The sequence below is a fragment of the Rana temporaria genome, chromosome 8, assembly GCF_905171775.1.
Source record: "Rana temporaria chromosome 8, aRanTem1.1, whole genome shotgun sequence".
In the NCBI taxonomy this organism is placed as follows: Eukaryota; Metazoa; Chordata; class Amphibia; order Anura; family Ranidae; genus Rana; species Rana temporaria.
The window spans coordinates 32,751,478-32,777,982 of NC_053496.1; the positions used below are offsets into that span (position 1 = coordinate 32,751,478).

Here is a 26,505-nt window from a genome sequence, read left to right on the forward strand (position 1 = left end):
CATAGATGATGTCCAAAAAATCATGTGGCTAGAAAACTGACGCGTTTCAGGGGACAAGCCCCCTTCCATTAGCTCTGAAGAAAGGGGCATGTCCCTTGAAACACATCAGCGTTTCAGCCACAGCGTTTTTGGACATCACCTATGCTGGAGCTGTGATTTGAGAAGCTTGTATCTTCTCGTGTTTGTGAGCATGTTTTTTGCATTTTTATTATATATTTATTTCTTTTTATGGTGATGGTGATAATGCACTAGGCGTTTGTATGCTCCTGTATCTTTCTGCAGTGTACGTTAAGTTTCTCCACTTGGTTAGAGCAGCATCGCTCTGGGCAGTGCACGTGCACCGTTGGTTGTGGCATACAGCAAGCGCTGAGGTTTTGTTGTGCTTTTGAGAACAGAGACAGTTTTCAGAACAAATCTTTATTGTAGAAACAAATTACATTTTAACAGGGGTTCAGAGTCTGGAGGACCTCTTCTCTCACTGTTCCACTGCCACAGAAACGGTACCTGGAAAGCAAAAAAAACTTTAATATATATGTATATGAGGTATATGACAGCATGCCTGTGCCCAGAATCCTCACTGAACCAACAAGCCATCTACAATATGTGCTCTACAAACCAAATATTTTCAAGATTTATATGCATTTGTACACCAAAAGGTAAAAACGACCAGATAAACACTAACAATTCAGATTATACTCCATTTGCAGGGTTTCTGCAGCTCATGAATATCTGTAGGCAGATTGACTAATTTTTGATTCAGCATTTAAAATGGAGATTTTGACTGAATATTAGTTTTGGTTTGCAATCAATAGTGGAGAAAGAGAATAAAATAGATTCGTTGTTTAATTTTAATTAATCAACCCAATAATTTGCTATGTGCACTATGCAGCTGCCCTGTGTGGTGGGTGGTATTATAAATCAGCTTGTTTTAGAGATTGTATGTGCCTGGTATATATACCTATATAGGTATAGAGGTTGTATAAATCTAGTTGTATAGATATATTTTGTACAGTATAGGTCTAGTTGTATGGATATAGATGTTTTAGGTCTAGTTATATAGGTATAGATTGTATACACTGTAGGTCTGAATATATAGGTGTAGGTTGTATAGGTATGTTGTATAGGTCTGTTTATATTGGTACATATTTTTTAGGTCTGGATGTATAGGTCTGGATGTATAGGTATAGGTTTTATATGCCTAGTTGTATAGGTTGTATAGGTACATGTTGTATATGTCTGGTTGTATGAGTATGATTTTTTAGGTCTAGTTGTATAGATCTGGATGTATAAGTATATGTTGTATAGGTATATGTTGTTGAAGCCTAGTTGTATAGGTATATGTTGTATATTTTTAGTAGTATCGGCCTAGTTGTATAGGTACATTTTGTGTAGGTCTGGTTATATTGGTATAGATATTTTTTTAGGTCTAGTTGTTTAGGTATAGATTGTATGGGCCTAGTTGTATAGTTACATGTTCTATAGGTAGGATTTTTTAGGTCTAGTTGTATAGATATAGGTATAAGTCTAGATATATAGGCCTAGTTGTATAGGTATATGTTGTATATTTTTGGTAGTATAGGTCTAGGTTATATGGGTATAGATTTTTTTTTTAGGTCTAGTTGTTTAGGTATAGATTGTATAGGTCTGGATGTATAATTATAGGTTGTATAGGCCTTGTTGTATAGGTATATGTTGTATAGATCGAGTTGCATAGGTATAGCTTGTATAACTTTGGTCGTACTGTACATGTATAGGCTGTATAGGTATAGGTTGGATACTTATAGATCTAGTTGTGTAGGCTGTATAGGTCTGGTTGAAAAAGTATAGGTTGTATAGGTCTATGTGTATAAGCATAGGTTGTATAGGTGTGGTTGTGTTGGTATAGGTTGTATAGATCTAATTATACAAGTATAGGTTGTATATAGTAGGTTTTGTTGTATACATATAAGTTGTATAGGTTGAATAGGTCTAGTTGTATAGGTCTGGTTGGATACAGTGGGCCAGATTAATGTAGATCAGCGGATCTTTAGATCCGCTCGATCTACGTGTTTTACGATCCGCTGGTGCAATTTAGCGAGGCTAGTGCAGTATTCACAAAGCACTTACCTCGCAAATTGCACCGTCGGATCGTAACTCCCCCCGGCGGAATGCAAATTCCGCGGCTAGGGGGAGTGTACAATTTAAATCAGGCGCGTTCCCGCGCCGATTTAACTGCGCATGCGCCGCCGGCAAAATATCCCAGTGCGCATGCTCCAAATGACGTCGCTAGGACATCATTGTTAGCGGCGGGTACGTCAATTGCGCCCATCGGTATTCCCGATCGACTTACGCAAATGACGTAAAAATTTGAATCTCGGCGCGGGAACGACGGCCATACTTAACATTAGCTACCCCTCATATAGCAGGGGTAGCTATCCGCCGGAAAAAGCCGAAGGCAAACGACGTTAAAAAAAAGGACGGGCGTACGGACTTGAATCGGCGGTTCTCCTCATTTGCATATGCAACGCGTAAAAAAAAGCGACGACACCTAGCGGCCGGCGGGAGATTGTAGCCTAAGATTCGACTGGTGTAAGTCACTTACACCAGTCGGATCTAAAGGGAGATCTATGCGGAACTGATTCTTATGAATCAGTCGCATAGATCCGACCGTGGGATCTCACAGATCCGACCGTCGGCTCTCACAGATCCGACCGTCGGCTCTCACAGAACCGACCGTCGGCTCTCACAGATACGACGGCGGATCAGGAGATCCGCCGTCGTATCTCTTGATGAATCTGGCCCAGTAAGTATAGATTGTATAGGTATAGTTCGTATAGCTCTAATTGTATAGATGTAGATTGTATAGCTCTAGTTGTATAGGTATGGTTTGTATAGCTCTAGTTGTATAGGTGTAGATTGTATAGCTCTAGTTGTATAGGTATAGTTTGTATAGCTCTAGTTGTATAGGTATAGTTTGTATAGCTCTAGTTGTATAGGTGTAGATTGTATAGCTCTATTTGTATAGATGTAGATTGTATAGCTCTAGTTGTATAGGTATAGTTTGTATAGGTATAGATTGTATAGATGTAGATTGTATAGCTCTAGTTGTATAGGTATAGTTTGTATAGCTCTAGTTGTATAGGTATAGATTGTATAGATGTAGATTGTATAGCTCTAGTTGTAAAGGTATAGATTGTATAGGTCTGTATCTCTACAGTCCATTATACTCACGATCTGCCATTTCTGCCATCCAGTACCGTTATAGAGGAGGCTCCAATTGAGGGAAATAGAGGATTAATAACATTGTTGTTCCAGACAAACTTTACTCTGTTCAGAGCTCCTGGATCCATCTCCACGTCAATGAAGCCTGAATAGGTATTGGATGAGCTAATGCTTCCCCTATGGATAGTAAAAGAAAGATGGGCTGTCTGTTGTAGTACAGTTGCTAAATAGTTAAGTCTTGGCAACATGGTAACGTATATACAGTATGCTATGGCAAGAAAGGTGAAGTTTAACAGGCCAACCCCCACACATATGCATCCATGGTCAATGGAGGTTGTATGATGAGAGCCCTATGCAATCAGAGATGAATGCCCAGAAGGCAGAAGCCCTACAATCTGTGCATCCATAAGGCCTTAAACGCAGGCACCACTCAATAGAGCATTCGGCCCAGTCCAGCCACAGCCTGCCATAGACTTTGACAAGCTGTAGGCAGTGGGGAAGGAAACCTCACTTGTTCCTGCCGGGCTCACCAAAATGCCAGGAGGGACACATAGCAGTCAGGCAGAGGCATATATATATATATATTAGGGCTGCAACTAACGATTATTTTCATAATCGATTAGTTGGCCGATTATTGTTTCAGCTAATCGGTTAATAACCTAAAAAATAAAATAAAAAAAAAGTAATTTTGCACCGATTTGCATTTTTTTGGCCAATTTGTTGTTGGGCAGATTAAAAAACACAAATTGCCGCAAAAACGCATTACATACTTTTCTGCAGCTTCTCCATTGAAGTATATTGAACCAAAAAAACAAAATAGCACAGTTTTGCATTAAAAAAGTCCTTGCCCTTTCCAAAAAATTAGCAGCTGAAAAAAATCATGGATGTGAACGTGTCCCATAGGAAACCATCTAAGGCCTTGTACACACGAACGGATCTATCCGCTGGGATTGATCCGCGGATCAGTTCCAGCGGACAAATCTGGTCGTCTGTACAGCCTAGCAGATATTTATCCGCGGAGATTTCTCAGGCCGATCGATTTCAAGCGGATATAAATTTCTTAGCGTGCTAAGAAATCTATCCGCTTGAATCGGGTCCAGCGGATTGATCCGGTGGTCTGTACAGACTCACCGGATCAATCCGTCCGCTCCCCTCCCTCGCATGCGTCGTAATGATTCGACGCATGCGTGGAAGTACTTACCTTCCAGCGTCGCGCACGTCGCCGCGTCATCGTCGCGGCGACGGCGCGACACGTCACCGCGGATGAATTCCGCGCGGATTTTGATCCGATCGTGAGTACAAGCCATCGGATCCAAATCCGGAGGAGGAATCTCCGCTGGAAACGGTCCGGCGGACCGTTTCCAGCGGAGATCCCCTCGTGTGTACGGGGCCTTAGTGAACTGTAGTGTGTTTCTGCAAAAAGCACCAAAAAACACAGAGGTGTTACCCAGTTCTGAGATGTTTAGTAACATAATGGGGGTTAAAAAAAACTAAAATTAGTACAAAAAGAGCAAATAATCGCTACTGTAAGGCCGCGTACACACGGGCAAACATGTACGATGAAACCGGTCCGCCGGACCGTTTTCACCGTACATGTCTGCCCGGGGATTTCTGTACGATGGCTGTACTAACCATCGTACAGAAATCCACGCGTAAACAATACGCGGGGCGTGTCCGCGGCGTCGCCGCGACGATCACGCGGCGACGTGGGCGGCCCTGCCAGTTAAATGCTTCCACGCATGCGTCAAAGTCATTCGACGCATGCGAGGGATGGCGGGCGCTCGGACATGTACGGTAGGTCTGTACAGACGACGGAACATGTCCGAGCAGGCAGGATTCCAGCGGACTGTTTTAAAACAAGTCCAGAAATATTTGCCTGCTGGGAAAAGGCCCGGCGGGCAAATGTTTGCTGGAATCCTGCACGCTCGGGCCTACACACGACCGAACATGTCTGCTGAAACTGGTTCGCGGACCAGTTTCAGCAGACATGTTTGGTCGTCTGTACGGCCCATAAGGGGTTCATTTTTTACTGTTGGACAGTGAAAGTAATATTTACAGTAGCGATTTACTCTTTTTGTACTATAAAAGGCTAATTTTAGTTTTTTTAACCCCATTATGTTACTAGCCGATTAATCGATTACGAAAATGGTAATCGATTAATTTCATAATCGATTAGTTGTCAATTAATCGATTAGATGTTTTGGCCCTAATATATATATACACTCACACATATACAGCAGAGAGTCTGACATTCAGAAAATCTTCTTTGCAGGTGAATCTTCTAGGTCCATGTGTTTTAATTGACAGTGATTGCATAGCTCCCAACTGTCCCTGATTTGGAACAATGTCCATCTGTCCCTCTTTCCTCCTCATTTGTCCTTCATTTTGGTCTGATCTATATACTTTGTATATAAAATGCACTATTTATCTTTCAAAAAGTGTTTCCCAGTGCTAAACCTTTCATCCAATTTCTAAATTATTGCATTTGTACATTTCAAAAACCAGTAAAAAACACACTTGTGGATTTAACTAATCACTTTTTATACATAATTCTCCTTTAAGGGGGTGTGTCCTATGCCTACATACTTTTACTAATAGGTTTCACTCGTTCCCATCTCAAAAAGTTGGGGGGTATGGTGATTGCATCTCCACTAGTTTGATCAAAGTCACATTTGCTGCTTTATACATAGACCCCTAAGACTGGAAAGAGCTATAAATTTCAGGGGTCTCAAATTGCCAGCCCTCCAGCTGTTGCGAAACGATAGGTCCCATTATGCCTCTGCCTGTGGGAGTCATGGTCGTTTAGCACTACCCCCGAAGGAGTTGCTGGTTTGTTTTGGGTGGCATGTTACCTCATGGCTCCTCTGCCATCTAAGGGTGTATGGTGAATGTAGCAGTAACGGAATGCCCACGACAGGTGTCTTTTCTGTGCTCTTTGTTACCCAGCTGGATAAAAACAGTAAAACTTGTGGTGAAAGGTAGAGTTGAAAGTAGGAGAACAGCAGATCCAGGCGTAATAATAGGGAAACAGTCCTGCTCCCGCGTGTAACACTTCTTGCGCCACTCCTGCCTGAGTGGACTTAGTGTACCTGAACAGGCCTCTCTCACTGACCTGGCAGCCAGAGTATCACTCAGAACGTAGAGGAAAAGTCTCTGCCACAGACCCTTCTTAGTATTTAGATAACGGAGGTGATTCTCCTTAATAGAATTAGCCTGGAACTCCTTCAATAGCTTACAGGTTACTGACTGATAGGTGACCAGCCTCTCAGTGTCCGGTTACCTTCATCCCCGGTGGTTTGTCAAAACCCTATTGGATCGCCAGCCTCTCATTGGCTCTCCTCAGACGGACTCCCCACCGAACAGCTTCCTCGCTTGGGATCTTCAGAATTGGGAACCCAGTCGACTACTAGGCTCCCCGCCACAGCTCAAATGTTCCGGGCCAACATGGTCCCGACACCAGGAACACCGCGTGGCATGCGCACCCCGACCTGGAAGGCCATTCCGCTGGGGCGCCGTGGTGCAGTCACCCTAAAGGTGGGTGCCGCACTTGAAGAAGAACCCAGACCAATGGCGTCTGTCCCATAAATACCCTCCCCCAGCATGCACAGCGAGGAAACTCCCTCCTGATTGGCTGCTGGGAAAGAGCACCCAAACCTCTACTCCAATGTTGCCACCTATTGTCCTGGAGTGGGAAAACCTCCCCAGAAGTAATAGAATGAGCCCACAGCACAGCCAAGCTGAGACAGAGACCCAAATTTGAACATATCAATTGGATCAGAGTCAGTTAACACTCTGATCCCTCTCTAAATTTAACTAGCACCGGTACATGGAAGTAACTAGGCGCTACACTTGTAACTGTCAGCCTTGCAATACCTCATAGGACTTGTAGTTTCACAACAGCTGGAGGGCTGCCAGTTTGAGACCCCTGAGCTAGATGATGCAGTGAGTAAACAATTTCAAGACAGGAGAGGAGCCTGTACAACTATGCAAGACTGAAAGGGAAGGCCGGAGTTCAGCTTTAAATTCATTGTCAAATGTCTGTGCCAAATGTGTACTTACTTGTAGACCTGATACTGACGAGTGTTTCCATTGGGGCCAAAGAGAGAAACGTGAAAGTATCCCTGCACGCTGGCTCCGGTAGTCTGCACGCTCACCTTGTAACGCCAACCTATGGGAATGACATTAATTCAATTGAAATGACTGCGAGATAGTGTACTGCAGAACAAACAGACAGAATATAATAAATAAATATATAATATAATACAAATATAATATAATACACATGTAGCTAAGTTCTGGCTATATCGCTTTTGCCATCAGGGGACATTCTTTAACGAAGATTGCATTGAGCTTTATTCCCTCTAGTGCTCAGCCTGGGGATTGTGACATAATTTCCTTACTGCAGAGAGCGAGAGAGGCCAATACTGAAAGCAGGGGATCATGGGACATGTAGTCCAGAAATCTGGAATTTTAATGGATCTATTATTCCTGCAAACTACAAGTTCCAGCTGGCTGGAGAGAGGAGGGATGCTGGTTGAGCAGATAAATAGAACGGTCTAGGGAGGGGCTCACTCTCTTTGGACACAAGGCCTGCAGCTACATGAGTGAGAGGCTTCCATGGTTAGTGTGAGTGAGCGCCATGGCCTGGAAGGCACGTGAGCTCTATTTTCGGAAACATATCCTTAGTCATCGACTTCTCATTAGCAGAGTAGCTATCCGAGGCCACTCTCACCTACGCCCACAAAGACGCTGCTGAATCACTGGATCTCCAACTGATTGCAGGCCCTTCAAGACCCTTTTTTCCGGGACACCGTATCTCCACACAAGCTTTGGTATCCTCAGAATTGGTGAGTGGGCAGAAGCCCACCCTAAGTATTACATTCAGAGACACTGCATGCAGGCACCTTTACCCTACCCTGTCTACATTAAAGGCCCGGGAACACCTTGATTATGCTGTTCACCTTTGCTGGTTGCCATTGCACAGCAACATCTTTGGGCCTTGTCTTATGATTATTTTTTTTCGTACGTAATCGTACTAATGAAACCAAAATCGGATGTTATGTTCACATCTGACAAAAATGTATAGTCTGCACATCCAGCTTTTGTCTACCGAAAATGCTAAATCAGCTGTCGAAAGCACCATACTAACAATCCGAAAAATGGTCAGACAGCTCGTCGTGCAAAATTTTCCAATCCGATTTTCGTATCGTGTGTACGAGTCTTTTCAGATATTTATTTGCAAAACATTTTGGAGAAAACTATTTATCATTTTCTTTCCACTTCACAATTATGTCCCACTTTGTGTTGGTTTATCAACATCATGTAACTTGACAAAATGTGGAAAATGTCAAGGGGTATGAATTCTTTCTTTACTCTACTGTGTTACAGGTATGAGACAGGAAGTCTCGGCTCGAATCCCCAACATAGTGCAGTATGTTGTATGTAACCTCAGCTACATATAGTTTATACCGCACATCCATCGGCCTCACATGTTAGTGAGGGACATAGTTAGTTTGGGCCAAGCTGGCCCAAACTAACTAAGCATATCAAAATATGGAATTCAGCATTAAAGGCAGGGATGGACTGGCCATTGGGACTACAGGGAGTTTCCCGGTGGGCCGATGGCTCAGTGGGCCGGCTTCAGTGACAGCGGACCGCCCCCCCTCCGCTCCTCTGTCTCTCCCTTCCCGCAGCGCTCACCTCCTCTCCCACACCGCAGCACTCACCTGGGAGGACAAAGAAGCAGGGGGAGGACCAGAGGAGCAGGGGGGACGACAGAGGAGCATGGGAGAGGGGACAGACAGCTGACTCAACAGCTATGGCCTGGGAGTTTCTCACTTCTGCCTAATCTTGTCCCATGGGGGGGGGGGCACCAAACTGATTCCTTGCCCCAGGTGAAATAATGTTTAGCTTCCCCACTGGTACTGCCTATAGGAGAACCAGTACCAACCGTTCTACTCTAATAAAGTAGAACGGCTAGTGGCTAGTGAATGGGGAGAGGGGGCTTGGGTGGCCGGGGGGGGGGGTGCGGGAGTTGTCTGACCGCCATTGGAGAGACCTTTCAAAGTGGGCCAGTCTGGATGAAGTCCAGGGCCAAATTTTTGTCCCAGTCCAGCCCTGATTAAAGGGGTTGTAAAGGTACACATTTTTTTCCCTAAATAGCTTCCTTTATCTTAGTGCAGTCCTCCTTCACTTACCTCATCCTTCGATTTTTCTTTTAAATGTCCTTATTTCTTCAAAAAATCCTCACTTCCTGTTCTTCTGTCTATGATTCCACACAGTAATGCAAGGCTTTCTCCCTGGTGTGGAGTGTCGTACTCGCCCCCTCCCTTGAACTACAGGAGAGTCAGGATGCCCACTAACACACAGCTCCTTTCTCTATCTTCAACGTAGAGAGCGTCCCGACTCTCCAGTAGTCCAAGGGAGGGGGCGAGCACGACACTCCACACCAGGGAGAAAGCCTTGCATTACGGTGTAGTTACAGACAAAAGAACAGGAAGTGAGGATTTCTCAGAAGAAATAAGGACATTAAAAGCAAAATGGAAGGATGAGGTAAGTGAAGGAGGACTGCACTAAGGTAAAGGAAGCTATTTAGGAAAAACAATTGTACCTTTACAACCCCTTTAAGCCAGTATTTGGAATTCTTTTCCTCAGCAGAAGAAGCGTGGAAATAGAGGTACTATTGTAGAACGTTGTCTATATTCAACCCCATATCCAAAAAGAAATGGTGGGCCATTTCCATTGCAGAAGCAAGGTTTTTTTTTTTTCAGCCCATTGTGTGCATATTACAAAAAAACATTAAACATTAAAAAACTAATAAGCTCTGTTATGTTATCTATGTAGGCACTACATACGTGAAAAGGCATTGTTCTGGTCTCCAGTGTTGGAGTAGAACCTCTGGCTTGAAGAAGTGACCTTGGTGTAGGAATCAGCATAGTGACCCATCAAGGCGCATCCACTACTAGCACATGGGAACCCGGTGCCCTGAAGAAAAAGACACAGCCATATAATTAAAATACAGTCCTGAAATATATCTGTTCAGTAACACAGAGAAGTCCCACCTTAGTGCAGATTTTGAGAACTTTAAATACAGAGGCCCAGATTCTCAGAAGAGATACGACGGCTCTGCTTTTAACATACTAAGTTAGACAGTTGAATTCGGCTTGTAATTTGGTTGGTAAGTTTGAGCCTGGTTATTACGCTATACAACTTTAGTTATTTACTTATACATACTGTTTGCATCAACACGCATCTCATTTAAAGTCCCAACCCTTTCTCTCTTTCGACCAGTGGACCATAGGTGGGTATTTCTTGCTTTAAAACGGACCTTCAGTAATTTTTTCAATTTTCCATCTATTAAATGCTCTGCCATTTTTTTTCTGCCAGTAAATACCTTATACAGCCCACTACCTTACACGGCCCCTATTTCCTCTCTGGTAAAATGCCTAGGCTTATGATATTGTGCACAGCTTTCTCACTCTCATGATAGTTTGCCAGGAAGGGAGGGGGATGAGTCATAAGAGGGCCAATGAGTGCTGCAGGGCTGGAGGTGTGACTCTGTGTGTCGGTGTAAATCCAGGAAGTGAACAGGCAGCAACTTCAGCTGCCCACACTTAAAATGGCAGCAGCCATACTTAGTGGGAGAGAGATTTCTGCTGCATATTTGGCAAGTACAGAATCACAGTATATATAGTATATATCAAATAATATGCAAAGTGATTAGAGGGAAGCTTCAGATGTTTTTACTACAAGTTACTGTATGTGAGCAGACTACAGTTCCCCTTTAAAGCGGAGGTTCACCCAAAAGTGAACCTCCGCTTTCGGAACCCTCCCCCCCTCCGGTGTCACATTTGACACCTTTCAGGGGGGTGCAAATACCTTTATAAAACAGGTATTTGCACCACTTCTGGGTATAGACTCCCGCGGGAGTCCGGCCCCTCCGCCTCTAAACCCCCCCCCACCCCGTTGTAATCTGGGAAACACTCGGCTCCCAGAACACAACAGGAACCATTGGGAACTGCACAGCGCGACTCACACATGTGCAGTTGGGAACCGGGCAGTGAAGCCGCAGCGATTCACTTCCTGATTCCCTTACAGAGGATGGCAGCGGGGAAGCCGAGAGCCGAGCTACCGCTTGGCTTTGGCGGGCGACTTGGACAGGTAAGTGTTAGTTTTTTAAAAGTCAGCACCTGCTGTATTTGTAGCTGCTGACTTTCAGGTGAACCCCCGCTTTAAGTTCTGCTTCAGTTATCAAAAGTGTCTTACTGTACTATAAACATTTTATCCATAGATGTGCAGACAAGGTGTGCCAGATGTGCCTGGGCACACTCTAATCACCCCATGTGCCAGGGTTAACCGATGAAGCTGACTGATGGTCAGTCGCACCTACACACCATTGGTTAAAAAAACGATCGTGTCAGAACACGGACACGTAAACCACGTACAACGGCACTATAAAGGGGAAGTTCAAATCCAATGGCACCACCCTTGGGGCTGCTTTAGCTAATTTTGTGTTAGTAAAAGACATTTCGCGCTTTTCTGTATGTTACAGCGTGATGAATGTGCTATCTCCATAACGAACGCTAGTTTTACCAGAACGAGCGCTCCCGTCCCCTAATTTAGTCTGAGCATGCGTGGATTTTTAACCGATGGTCGTGCCTACTAAAGATCGTTTTTTTTCTATCGGTTAGGAATCCATCGGTTAAATTTAAAACAAGTTGGCTTTTTTTTAACCGATGGTTAAATAACCGATGGCGCCCACACACGATCGGTTTGGACCGATGAAAACGGTCCATCAGACCGTTCTCATCGGTTTAACCGATCGTGTGTACGCGGCCTTAGGCTACTTTCACACTGGGTGCGCCGGCGGTAAAGCGTCGCTATTTTTGTGCTATAATGTGTCCCACCTTCCCATCTCACAAAGTTGGGAGGTATGCTGATGTGACCCCCATGGTTAGAAATTAAATTAGCTTGCAAGATTTGGGAAGAATACATTTTGTCGGCATGTGAACAAAAGGCCATTATGTCAATAACTCACAGAGGTGAAAGTGTTGTAGTTGGAGGCGGGGTATCCTGCAAAGCCATCACGTTTCAGAATGCTCTCTGTGTAGTACTTATAGCTTCTTAGGTGATTGCAAGCTACGAAATCCCGGGTACCTGGAGGGGAACAAATCTGGATAATGTCATCTGAAAAAATCACACACCTGGGGGAATGTATCAAGAACTTTACACAAGCAATAGTGAAGGACAGAATTTAAATCCTAGTTCAATTCTCAAAGTGACACTTTTTTCCCCCGTCTGCCTGTTTCGGAAACGTATGCACACAAAAAAGTACAAATACGTGCAGAAATTTATAGTTCTGGTATTAATAATGAAATAGGGAGGAACGACGTTCTGACGTCACCGCGTTGTGCGCCAGACCCGGAAGATACGGGCTGCTGAATCGAAGAGCTGGCCGGATCGATTGTATTTTATATGCCTTATTTCACTTGTTCGATGTAAGTGTGCATTTTTATGTTACTTATTACATTTTTAAGGATTTTACGCTATGCTAGTCCCTTCCTTTTTTTTCTATGTGGTGCATCCTGGATTGTTACGTTGTTTGAGACATCTTCTATGCAATATTGAACCACAATAGAGACCCCAGGCTGGGATATCAACCAAATGCGCATATTGATCTCCTATAATTAGAGATCACGTCCATCTGGTAAGCGGCAGTGTTATTGTTTGGTGGAGGCACTATCCTGGCAGCACTTTTTCCTGGACTATTGGATTTGTTGAACACTGGGGATATTTAAGTTTATATGGACACTCTGCATTCATTTTTATTATATTCACATTTTTTACCTTTGACGCTTTGTTAATGGTATTCTTAAGTGGTTTTTTTTGGTTTGTTCACACGGAATGCTATTTATTCACTTGATAATTCTCAGGTTTCTACCTAATTTACGAATTAACCCCTTCTTGTTATCCTATTGAGGTCTCACAGACCTATTTACAGATATAAAAAAAAATTCACTCAGTCAGTGTTTCATAATTTTAATTGATATTTATCTAGCACTTCATTATCACTAGTGTCACATTTTAGCTTACAACAGCGCAGCTCTTCCTTTGACCTGGTAATAATGTGTGACTGTGGTGGGAGAATAAAGTGCAAGCTTCTCTGCCTTATTTATGGAGGTTTTGAGTGTTGTCAGTTATATGAACACAAGACATTTATTATTATTATCATAGTATATTGTGTATACTGTATGTTCATAAATACTGTAGCATTAGAAGTTGATTTCCTATCATTATAAAGTTGAATGTTTGTTATACTTTTCCATACAAAAACTAAATGCGTTGTGGACCAAAAAAAGTGCATGTGAACACACAAAAAAATGTACAGGGTGTGCACTGGTCCAGGGGCGGACTGACCATTCGGGCACCCGGGCACTGCCCAAGGGCCCCATGCCACTAGGGGGCCCCATCATGGTTGCCAGCCTTAGTAAAACCAGGGACAGTGGGCCAGATTCACAGCAGAGATACGACGGAGTATCTCAGATACTCCATCGTATCTCTGTTTCTATCTATGCGACTGATTCATAGAATCAGTTACGCATAGATAGCCCTTAGATCCGACAGGTGTAATTGTTTTACACTGTCGGATCTTAGGATGCAATACCGCGGCCGCCGCTGGGTGGAGTTTGCGTCGTATTCCAGCGTCAGGTATGCAAATTAGGTTTTACGGCGATCCACGCCGGTTTTTCGCGTTCGGTACGTCGTCGCTAGTCTAGTTTCCCGTCGCAATTTTAGTCGTAGTTTTACCTGCCCTAACTTTACACAGCCCACGTATGGGCTGTTTAAAGTATGGCCGTCGTTCCCGCGTCGAAATTTAAAAAAAAAAATTCTTGCGTAAGACGTCCGGGAATACGAAAGTACGCTACTCACGTTGCCGTTCAAAAATATGACGTCACTTCGCGCAAAGCACGGCGGGAATTTCAAAACGGAGCATGCGCAGTAGGTCCGGTGCGGGAGCGCGCCTAATTTAAATGGCACACGCCCCTTTGAATTACGCGGGCTTACGCCGGAGGCCGCCGGCGTAAGTTTTCATGCAAGTGCTTGGTGAATCAGGCACTTGCGATGAAAACTTGCGGCGGTGTAATGTATCTACGATATGTTACGCCGCCGCAGTTCTATGTGAATCTGGCCCAGTATGTAAAAATCTGTGTTTTAAAAAAATTCCTTAAGATTATAGCTGCCCCGCCCCATAATCTCCTATTGCCCAGGGCCCCATTAGTTGTCAGTCCGGCCCTGCACTGGACAGATCCCCAAGGGAAAGGACCCCCTAACCCCCTGGGGCGGAAGACTCCTGGCGAGGGCAACTCTGGCAGACCGTTCTTCTTGTGGCCAGTCAAAGTCGACCATTGAGTACTAGGTTAGGGACTTCCCAAAGAGAGACAAGGAAGGAAGGAACCCAAGGGCCACACATCCCACCCCAGACCTCAAGACAGGCCCTGCTCTGCTATCCTAGGCCAAATCTATGTTGGCTATTCCAATATCCAGCCCTGCTTACAGAGTGTATTACGTATTCAGTGTGCCGAGGACCATCTACATTACCTTGCCAGATACCATCGAGGTCAATAATCTGAGAGAGGGCGTTCTTGGAACATCCAGGCATTTGCTCTCCTCCATTCGGGAAAAAGTCCAAATGTCCGGCTACCTGACTCATCCCAAGACCTGCAAAACAAAGACACAGCAAACGTAATTATTACTCACCATTATGGCAAAAACCTTGCTAGGTGTCGCTTACATCATTTTATATTAAAGGGAATCAACAGGCTCACCGTAAATACAGATGTGAATGTATTAATTTGTAAAATACTTTGGGGTTGATTTATTAAAGGCAAATCAGACTGTGCAGTTGCTCCAGAGCTTAGTAAATGAAGCTCTGACTTTGGGTATTCTTTGCTCAATGAAGCCCTACCTCATTTACTAAGCTCTGGAGCAACTGCACCTGCAGAGGGCAACTGCACTATGCAACGTGCTCAGTCTATTTTCCTTTAGTAAATCAACCCCTTTCTCTTTCTGTAGCATGGCTTGTAATGAGATATGGACACGGGGAACTCAGTATGTTACATGCGGTTCCCGAGCAGTTCACGCAGATTTACTGCAGCAGAATGGCTCCCTGGGCGAAATCCCGTATGGATACTTCCTTTATTTTTTAGGCCTCCAGGGGGCGCCTGCGTGCTTCCAGAGATGCGCGTGTCTGCTGCACGTTGGGGGGACACGATGAGAGTGGCAGGCGGGCACCATTGCTGCCGGCCACACGCAATCGAGTGCACGAGCGCCAACGTGGAGAATTGTGTGTGTAAACACACAAATCCCTGTGCTGTCCGGGGAAAGGAAGCATATTGTTTGTTCCTAGTAAGTAGGGACAATATGTCTCCTCTCCTAGTCATTCACATCCCTATACAGTTAAAACACACATATGTAACCCCTTGATCCCCCCTAGTGTTAACCCCTTCACTGCCAGTGACATTTACACAGTAATCAGTGCATTTTTTATAGCACTGATAGCTGTATAAATGCCAATGGTCCCAAAAATGTCTCAAAAGTGTCCGATCTGCCCGTCGCAAAAGCGCAGTACCGCTAAATATCGCAGATCACCGCCAAGACTAGTAAAAAAAAAAATGATAATAAAAATTCCATAAATCTTTCCCATAGTTTGTAGACGCTATAACTTTTGTGCAAATCAATCAATATACGTCCTTCCGAATTTTCAAATTTTCAAATTCTGAATTTTCAAATTTTCACATTTTTCAAATTTCGTAAATTTTTTAATTTCGTAAATTTTAAAATTTCGTTAATTTCAGAATTTCGTACATTTCGATATTCGGAAATTTGAAATTTTTGAAATTTGATATTTCGGAAATTTGATATTTCGGAAATTTGATATTTCGGAAATTTGGAAATTTGGAAATCCGAAGATTCGGAAATGAAAAAATTCGGAAATTTCGGAATTAACGAATTTGTAAAAATTAGTTAAAAAAAGAATTTGGGACTAAACTAATTGCACATGTCTATAAAGCAATGCAATCTCTGGACAGCAAAATTATTGCATCTCAGCAGTTGTCCAGCAAGGGTAATATTTGAATTCTTGGATATACATCATAACTAGTTAACCACTTAAGCCCCGGACCATTTTGCTGACAATTGCGGGGTTGTGCGACGTGGCTCCCAAACAAAATTGGCGTCCTCTTTCCCCCACATATAGAGCTTTCTTTTGGTGGTATTTGATCACTTCTGCGATTTTTATTTTTTGCGCTATAAACAAAAATAGCGAAAACTTTGAAAAAAATTCAATATTTTTTACTTTTTGCTATAATAAATATCTCCAAAAAATATATATAATGTTTTTTATTTTCCTCAGTTTAGGCCGATACGTATTCTACATATTTTTGGTAAAAAAAAAATTGCAATAAGTGTATATTGATTGGTTTGCGCAAAAGTTATAGCATCTAGAAAATAGGGGATAGAATTATGGCATTTTTATTATTATTTATTTTACTACTAATGGCAGTGATCTGCGACATTATGGCAGACACTTTTGACACATTTTTGGGACCATTGTCATTTTTACAGCGATCAGTGCTATAAAAATGCTCTGATTACTGTGAAAATGACACTGGCAGTGAAGGGGTTAAGTGTTCGCAAGGATGTGTTCTAACTGTAAGGGGGATGGGCTTACTGTGACATGACACTGATCACAGCTTCCGAATACAGGAACTGTCCTGTCACTAGGAAGACTGGGGAAATGCTTGTTTACGTCAGCATTTCCCCCTTCTTCCTCACCGTGACACGATCGCAGGTATGCCCGCGGACATCGAGTCCGCAGGACCCGCTGTCAGAGTCACGGAGCTCGCGGGGGATGTGTGCGCACAATACCGCAATCGTAAAGGGGATGTGTATATATACGTCCTTCTGCCTGTCCGTGCCATGCTGTCGACGTATATCGTCGTGCACTGGTCGGCAGTTAAAAAAAGGAAAATACAAACATTGTATAAGACAACAAGAATGGATAATATACAAACCGAGATTGGGGATCACCGGACCAGCATCTGTGTGGATTACATCAACAAAATTTCCATCTGTAATGTCCAGTCTGACCTCGCTTGGGGTTCCCTGGAAATAGGGTTCAGCTGGATCCAGACCTGTATGAACACATCATTTTGTTAGAAATAATAAGAGAGAAAATTGTCTACTTACTAGCGCATTATATCTTATGCAGTGGCATAGCGTGGGGGGGGGGGCAGGGGAATAGTTGCCCCAGGCGCAACATTTGGAGGGGCGCAGTGACAGGCGGGAGATTCGTTTAGGAGACTGTGAGCAGCTGTTCGCTATAAAAAAACAGTTGCGGTGCGGCTTAGGCTCCAGTGCCACGGTAACACTGAACACTTTGGGCCAGATTCAGAAACAAGATACGACGGCGTATCTCCTGATTCGCCGTCGTATCTCTGAGTGCGGGAGGTCGTATCTATGCGCCTGATTCAGAGAATCAGTTACGCATAGATATCCCTAAGATCCGACAGGTGTAAGTGTCTTACACCGTCGTATCTTAGGCTGCATATTATCGCTGGCCGCTAGGTGGCGCTTCCGTATAGTTACGCAAGGAATATGCAAATTAGTATTTACGCCGATTCAGAAACGAACGACCGCCCGGCGATTTTTTTTTACGCCGTTTGCGTTAGGCTTTTTCCGGCGTAAAGTTACCCCAGCTATATGAGGGGTATGTGTGGCGTATCCTATGTTAAGTATGGGCGTCGTTCCCGCGTCAAATTTTGAAAATTTTACGTCGTTTGCGTAAGTCGTTCGCGAATAGGGCTGGACGTCATTTACGTTCACGTCGATTCCAATACGTCCTTGCGGCGTACTTTGGCGCAATGCACACTGGAATATTTTACGGACGGCGCATGCGCCGTTAAAAAAAAATGTAAAAAAACGCAGGGGTAAGTCAAATTTAAATACAACACGCCCCCAACATCCACATTTGAATTAGGCGGGCTTACGTCACAACACATACGTTAAGCTGTAACTAAGGGCGCAAGTTCTTTCTGAATACAGAACTTGGCCCAAAGTTACAGCGGAGTAACGTATCTGAGATACGTTACGCCGGGCGGATAGATACACCATTGTATCTGAATCCAGCCCTATGTCTTCGGCATCATCGTCTTCACTCACTCTGCTCTGTTCAGTCACTCACTCAGTGTCCGCAGTGAGTGACTGAACAGTGCAGAGTGAGTGAAGACGATGATGCCAGCATTGCCAGGGAGAGGTGCCTTGGAGCAGTTTAGGGGTACCACGTGTCACCATAATGGTTGTAATTTAGAGCACACCCTGCTGGCTGAGTGCTGGGATTGTATGGCACTTGGTCATTGAACTGCACTAAATCGAAGGTCTTTCATTGGTTGACACCCACCAGTAATCCTGCCGATTCCTCTCTTCCTCTTGCCAGCTTCTCCTGCAGCATGGGAGCCCAGACTGTGTCCGATGACGTGCACGTTTGCGGGAGCGTAGCCAAAGTTTTTCTATAGACCGATACACAATGGCGAGAATTATACATTTGACAGTATGAGAGGTAAAAAAGAAGATCAGCTATGTCTTTGTAATGGAACGTGTGCAGGAGGCCATAGGCTGCTGCCTAAGAACTCTTTGAGCCTTAATCCTTTTCGAAACTTTAATATGAAAATCTTATAGAGAACATACAACTTTGGGCTCTGACCCACCTCCACTCACCTCCTGTTCCTTGATATTCTTCAATGAAACTTCACACAACTACTGCAGGGAAATCTCACCATTGTGGGAGGGGCAGAGACACAAACTACTGCAGGAAATTTCATCATTGTGGGAGGGGCAGAGAAACAAACTACTGCAGGGTAATCTCATCATTGTGGGAGGGGAAGACACAAACTGCTGCAGGAAATTTCACCATTGTGGGAGGGGCAGAGACACAAACTACTGCAGGAAATCTCACTTTTGTGGGAGGGGCAGAGACGCAAACTACTGCAGGGAAATCTCACTATTGTGGGAGGGGCAGAGACACAAACTACTGCAGGAAATCTCACTTTTGTGGGAGGGGCAGAGAAACAAACTACTGCAGGGTAATCTCACCATTGTGGGAGGGGCAGAGACACAAATTACTGCAGAGGAATCTCACCATTCTGGGAGGGGCAGAGACACAAACTACTGCAGCGAAATCTCCCCATTGTGGGAGGGACAGAGACACATACTACTGCAGGAAATTTCACCATTGTGGGAGGGGCAGAGACACAAACTACTGCAGGAAATCTCACTTTTGTGGGAGGGGCAGAGACACATACTACTGCAGGGAAGTCTCACCATTGTGGGAGGGGCAGAGACACAAATTACTGCAGGGGAATCTCACCATTCTGGGAGGGGCAGAGACACAAACTACTGCAGGCCATTGTGGGAGGGGCAGAGACACAAACTACTGCAGGAAATCTCACCATTGTGGGAGGAGCAGAGACACAAATTTCTTCTGGAAAATCTCTGCATTGTGGGAGGGGCAGAGACACAAACTACTGCAGGGAAATCTCACCATTGTGGGAGGGGCAGAGACACAAACTACTATGGGGAAATTACAGCACTGTAATAATAATCTGCGATATGTGAAATCAATTAAATCAGCATTATGAAAACAACATATTAACATTCATGAAATGTATTCATCTTTCTATTTTAATACTTGTTTGCAGTCATGTCCTTAATTTTTACCTACCTGGAGAATGTCCACAAAATAGGCCACTTCGGCCCCCACAACTCGGATATTATTAGCTGCTATGCTGTAGAGGGTGCGGGATCCTCCCACCCAATCCACACAGATACAATTCACATCTTCCACTTGCAGCATTGTCTGGAGACAATAATGATAAGAGACGTCAGATTGTCATGAACATTGATAAATGGGAGATTAGAAGTAGTTACTATAGAATCAGGTAATATTTTTATTGATTTGGAATTCATGTGTACTTTATTTGCAATGTTAGTAGCGGAGGACTGTTGATCGTAGTAGACAGTGGAAAGGGATTGAAAGAACTGGAATCCAATGTATGAAAGGGGTGGGCCAGGGACAGTCAGGCTGGGGAGGAAAAGGCTAATGATGCTAGTGAGGTGGGCTCAGAAGGAAGCTAATCATTCTACTAAGTTTTATCTGCTTTGTATTTTTTTAATATTATATATAAAAAAATGTAAAAAATAATAACAAAATAAAAGAATAACAAAAAACTACTGACATCAATTTCATCCCTACGGACACCATCCACTGCTCTACTGATACATCCACTGCTCTACTGACACCATCCACTGCTCTACTGACACCATCCACTGCTCTACTGACACCATCTACTGATACCATCCACCACTCTACTGACACCATCCACCGCTCTACTGACACCATCCACTGCTCTACTGACACCATCCACTGCTCTACTGACACCATCCACTGCTCTACTGACACCATCCACTGCTCTACTGACACCATCCACTGCTCTACTGATACCATCCACTGCTCTACTGATACCATCCACTGCTCTACTGACACCATCTACTGATACCATCCACTGCTCTACTGACACAATCCACTGGTCTACTGATACCATCCACTGCTCTACTGATACCATCCACTGCTCTACTGATACCATCCACTGCTCTACTGACACCATCTACTGATACCATCCACTGCTCTACTGATACCATCCACTGCTCTACTGATGCCATCCACCACTCTACTGACACCATCCACCGCTCTACTGACACCATCCACTGCTCTACTGACACCATCCACTGCTCTACTGATACCATCCACTGCTCTACTGACACCATCCACTGCTCTACTGATACCATCCACTGCTCTACTGACACCATCCACTGCTCTATTGATACCATCCACTGCTCTACTGACACCATCCACTGCTCTACTGATACCATCCACTGCTCTACTGACACCATCCACTGCTCTACTGATACATCCACTGCTCTACTGACACCATCCACTGCTCTACTGACACCATCCACTGCTCTACTGATACCATCCACTGCTCTATTGATACCATCCACTGCTCTACTGACACCATCTACTGATACCATCCACTGCTCTACTGATACCATCCACTGCTCTACTGATGCCATCCACCACTCTACTGACACCATCCACCACTCTACTGACACCATCCACCGCTCTACTGACACCATCCACCGCTTTACTGACACCATCCACTGCTCTACTGACACCATCCACTGCTCTACTGACACCAGCCACTGCTCTACTGATACCATCCACTGCTCTACTGACACCATCCACTGCTCTACTGACACCATTCCCTGCTCTACTGATACCATCCACTGCTCTACTGACACAATCCACTGGTCTACTGATACCATCCACTGCTCTACTGACACCATCCACTGCTCTACTGATACCATCCACTGCTCTACTGACACCATCCACTGCTCTACTGACACCATCCACTGCTCTACTGACACCATCCACTGCTCTACTGACACCATCCACTGCCCTACTGACACCATCCACTGCTCTACTGACACCATCCACTGCTCTACTGACACCACCCACTGCTCTACTGACACCATCCACTGCTCTACTGACACCAGCCACTGCTCTACTGATACCATCCACTGCTCTACTGACACCATCCACTGCTCTACTGACACCATTCCCTGCTCTACTGATACCATCCACTGCTCTACTGACACAATCCACTGGTCTACTGATACCATCCACTGCTCTACTGACACCATCCACTGCTCTACTGACACCATCCACTGCTCTACTGACACCACCCACTGCTCTACTGACACCATCCACTGCTCTACTGACACCAGCCACTGCTCTACTGATACCATCCACTGCTCTACTGACACCATCCACTGCTCTACTGACACCATTCCCTGCTCTACTGATACCATCCACTGCTCTACTGACACAATCCACTGCTCTACTGATACCATCCACTGCTCTACTGACACCATCCACTGCTCTACTGATACCATCCACTGCTCTACTGACACCATCCACTGCTCTACTGACACCATCCACTGCTCTACTGACACCATCCACTGCCCTACTGACACCATCCACTGCTCTACTGACACCATCCACTGCTCTACTGATACCATCCACTGCTCTACTGACACCATCCACTGCTCTACTGATACATCCACTGCTCTACTGACACCATCCACTGCTCTACTGACACCATCCACTGCTCTACTGATACCATCCACTGCTCTATTGATACCATCCACTGCTCTACTGACACCATCTACTGATACCATCCACTGCTCTACTGATACCATCCACTGCTCTACTGATGCCATCCACCACTCTACTGACACCATCCACCACTCTACTGACACCATCCACCGCTCTACTGACACCATCCACCGCTTTACTGACACCATCCACTGCTCTACTGACACCATCCACTGCTCTACTGACACCACCCACTGCTCTACTGACACCATCCACTGCTCTACTGACACCAGCCACTGCTCTACTGATACCATCCACTGCTCTACTGACACCATCCACTGCTCTACTGACACCATTCCCTGCTCTACTGATACCATCCACTGCTCTACTGACACAATCCACTGGTCTACTGATACCATCCACTGCTCTACTGACACCATCCACTGCTCTACTGATACCATCCACTGCTCTACTGACACCATCCACTGCTCTACTGACACCATCCACTGCTCTACTGACACCATCCACTGCTCTACTGACACCATCCACTGCCCTACTGACACCATCCACTGCTCTACTGACACCATCCACTGCTCTACTGACACCACCCACTGCTCTACTGACACCATCCACTGCTCTACTGACACCATCCACTGCTCTACTGATACCATCCACTGCTCTACTGACACCATCCACTGCTCTACTGACACCATTCCCTGCTCTACTGATACCATCCACTGCTCTACTGACACAATCCACTGGTCTACTGATACCATCCACTGCTCTACTGACACCATCCACTGCTCTACTGATACCATCCACTGCTCTACTGACACCATCCACTGCTCTACTGACACCATCCACTGCTCTACTGACACCATCCACTGCCCTACTGACACCATCCACTGCTCTACTGACACCATCCACTGCTCTACTGATACCATCCACTGCCCTACTGACACCATCCACTGCTCTACTGATACCATCCACTGCCCTACTGACACCATCTACTGATACCATCCACTGCTCTACTGACACCATCTACTGATACCATCCACTGCTCTACTGATACCATCCACTGCTCTACTGATACCATCCACTCACCTTGCACATGTTACTCAGCCAGCTCTCTTCTCCTTTATCGATGAAGCCATGAATGATGAATCGGGTCTTCCTGTTTGTCCTAAAGTTTGAGGCAGAAATAGTGGAAGGGTTCACTGCGCTAATTTCCTGTTAACAAAAAAAAACTGACAGTGAATTTTAACTGTTGAGAAACAGAATTTTTATTTTAGCATTGCAGATGGGTTATAGAGCAGGTCCACCGATACTGGTAGCTGCACACTGCCAAGTGAGGACCCATGTGACATGCAACTGAGCCATGAACATTTTTTTCTAATGACCACAAAAGTTTTGGACACAGTTAGATTCCAATACTTTGTATATTTTGTATATATAATTTGTATATATATTCTAGTAAATGAATGTGCACATAATGTTTATGTATTTGTTATATTATTCCAACAAGAAAACCATGGATTTTTTTCCGATGGAACATTGGCTCAAACTTGTGTTGCATACACACAGTCACACAAATTTCCGACCGTCAAGAACGCGATGACGTAAAACACTACGACGAGCCGAAAAAAATGAAGTTCAATGCTTCCATACATGCGTGTTTTTTTTGCGCGTCGGAATTGCATACAGACGACCGGAATTTACGACAAGAACTTTTCCCGTCCGAAAATTTGAGAACCAGCTCTCAAATTTTTGCTGTTGGAAATTCCGACAGAAAAAGTCAAAAAGCTCACATTGCACTTTTCTTGTCGGAAATTCCAATCGTTTGTACGCGGCATAACAGTGTAAGGTGTTGGCATAAAGCTGCAGGTTGCTTCTCATGGAGCTGGTGCCAAAGGCCTGCATGCCCATCCAAGGATCCCACCCTACAGCCCTGGCCAAAAGTTTTTAGAATGACACTAATTTATTTATTTATTTATTTATTTATTTATTGTAGGTACTTCTATATCACCTTCAGTTTTTTGCAGCACTTTACATATACATTGTACATTCACATCATATTCATTTTCACAAAGTCTGCTGCCTCCGTTTTTGAGATGGCAATTTGTATATACACCAGAATGTTATGAATAGTAATCAGATGAATTGCAATTAAAGCGGGGGTTCCACGGCCGATCGTTTTTTTTTTGTGTGTATTCCATGGGGTTTTGCAATACAAATGTATACTCACGTTTTCGGTGTCTTTTAATTGCTTGCCGACCAGCCGTCGGCTCCCCTGCGCGAGAGCCCATAGCTATACGTCGGCTCTCACACAGGACACTAGGGGCGCGTGCGTGCTCGCCCCGACTCCCGTGCGCGTGCCTGGCGGGTGCGATCACCGCCGGGCACACGCGATCGCTCGTTACAGAGCGAGGACCGGGAGCTGTGTGTGTAAACACACAGCTCCCGGTCCTGTCAGGGGGAGAAATGCTGATCTTCTGTTCATACAATGTATGAACAGCGATCAGTCATTTCCCCTAGTGAGTCCACCCAGGGAACATACTTAACCCCTTCCCCGCCCCCTAGTGTTAACCCCTTCACTGCCAGTGGCATTTTTATAGTAATCCAATGCATTTTTATAGCACTGATCGCTATAAAAATGCCAATGGTCCCAAAAATGTGTTAAAAGTGTCCGAAGTGTCCGCCATAATGTCGCAGTACCGAAAAAATTACTAGTAAAAAAAATATTAATAAAAATGCCATAAAAATACTCCCTATTTTGTAAACGCTATAACTTTTGCGAAAACCAATCAATAAACGCTTATTGCGATTTTTTTTTACGAAAAATATGTAGAAGAATACGTATCGGCCTAAACTGAGGAAAAAAACTGTTTTTTTATACATTTTTGGGGGATATTTATTATAGCAAAAAGTAAAAAATATTATTTATTTTCAAAATTGTCGCTCTATTTTTGTTTATAGCACAAAAACTAAAAGCCGCAGTGGTGATCAAATACCACCAAAAGAAAGCTCTATTTGTGGGGAAAAAAGGATGCCAATTTTGTTTGGGAACCACGTCGCACGACCGTGCAATTGTCAGTTAAAGCGACGCAGTGCCAAATCGCAAAAAGTGCTCTGGTCTTTGACCAGCAATATGGTTAGGGGGTTAAGTGGTTAATAAAACCTGTCCGTTTGCGTGTTAAAGAACAACTTATATTTTCCCTTCCTAGCAGTTTCCATTTTGCTTGTGGGCATTGTGAAGCACCACATTCACCCCCTATTGTGATAGTAAATGCTAAACATTCCATTCTTCTCCCAAAAAGTGCTACAAAGAGATAAAGGACTCACGTGAAACATGTAGAAGTGCTGCACCCTAAGGTTGTAAAAGATGAGCAGGACTTGCAGGTCAGAGAGGTGGTCAGAGAGGTGGTAGGACCACACAAACTAGAGGTAGGGCACATTTGACTTTTTTCCGCAAAGCTGCCAACCAACACATCTACAGCACACCGATATACAACCCATGCTAATCCCAGATGTGCCCCGTCTGTCCTCACCTGAAAGTTGTTGTTGTTGGCCTTGGTATAAAGCAGAAATCGGGGATTAATCTTCTCTGGAGACCAGGGTAACTGGGCAGACAATCTCTCCACTGTGCCAGACCAGGGGACATTGTCCGTAAAACATCCGATTCTGGAGTAACAGACCTCTCCACCTGCAAACAAGGAATGTCATCACCAAAGAGCCAAATAAGTCTAATGTCTGGGGCATCATACAGGATTATTATGTAAAGCAATGTGCAACCAATCATTTCTATATTTCATTGCCCTGACAGTGCTCACCATTGGTTGCTGTCTGCCACATAAAATAGGGATGAAGTCATAAAGTGAATATTTGCTTTGGTATAGGAACATCTAGAAATGTTAATTGCCTAGTACGTGATCTGGCACTTCCGGGTCTTGGGCACACGTGTGCTAGGGTTCCCACCTGTTCAGGATTCACCCGGATTGTCCGGGTTTTGAAACATGTGTTGTGATGGAAGTACT

General features: G+C 44.5%; 1 protein-coding gene across 1 annotated transcript in view; it reads right to left on the bottom strand.

Annotated features, from left to right (window-relative positions):
- Positions 1-401: 401 nt before the first annotated feature.
- Positions 402-26,505, bottom strand: part of LOC120946809 (pancreatic triacylglycerol lipase-like) — a 31,532-nt gene continuing 5,428 nt past the window's right edge. The window contains exons 3-13 of the mRNA XM_040361526.1: positions 26,020-26,174; positions 23,576-23,701; positions 19,979-20,113; positions 18,659-18,767; positions 17,274-17,393; positions 14,800-14,919; positions 12,239-12,357; positions 10,056-10,185; positions 7,261-7,369; positions 3,211-3,378; positions 402-504 (exon numbers count right to left, since the gene is read on the bottom strand). Coding sequence (XP_040217460.1) covers positions 441-504; positions 3,211-3,378; positions 7,261-7,369; positions 10,056-10,185; positions 12,239-12,357; positions 14,800-14,919; positions 17,274-17,393; positions 18,659-18,767; positions 19,979-20,113; positions 23,576-23,701; positions 26,020-26,174 — 1,355 coding nt within the window. The 3' untranslated portion in view covers positions 402-440. The remainder of the gene's footprint in view (positions 505-3,210; positions 3,379-7,260; positions 7,370-10,055; positions 10,186-12,238; positions 12,358-14,799; positions 14,920-17,273; positions 17,394-18,658; positions 18,768-19,978; positions 20,114-23,575; positions 23,702-26,019; positions 26,175-26,505) is intronic.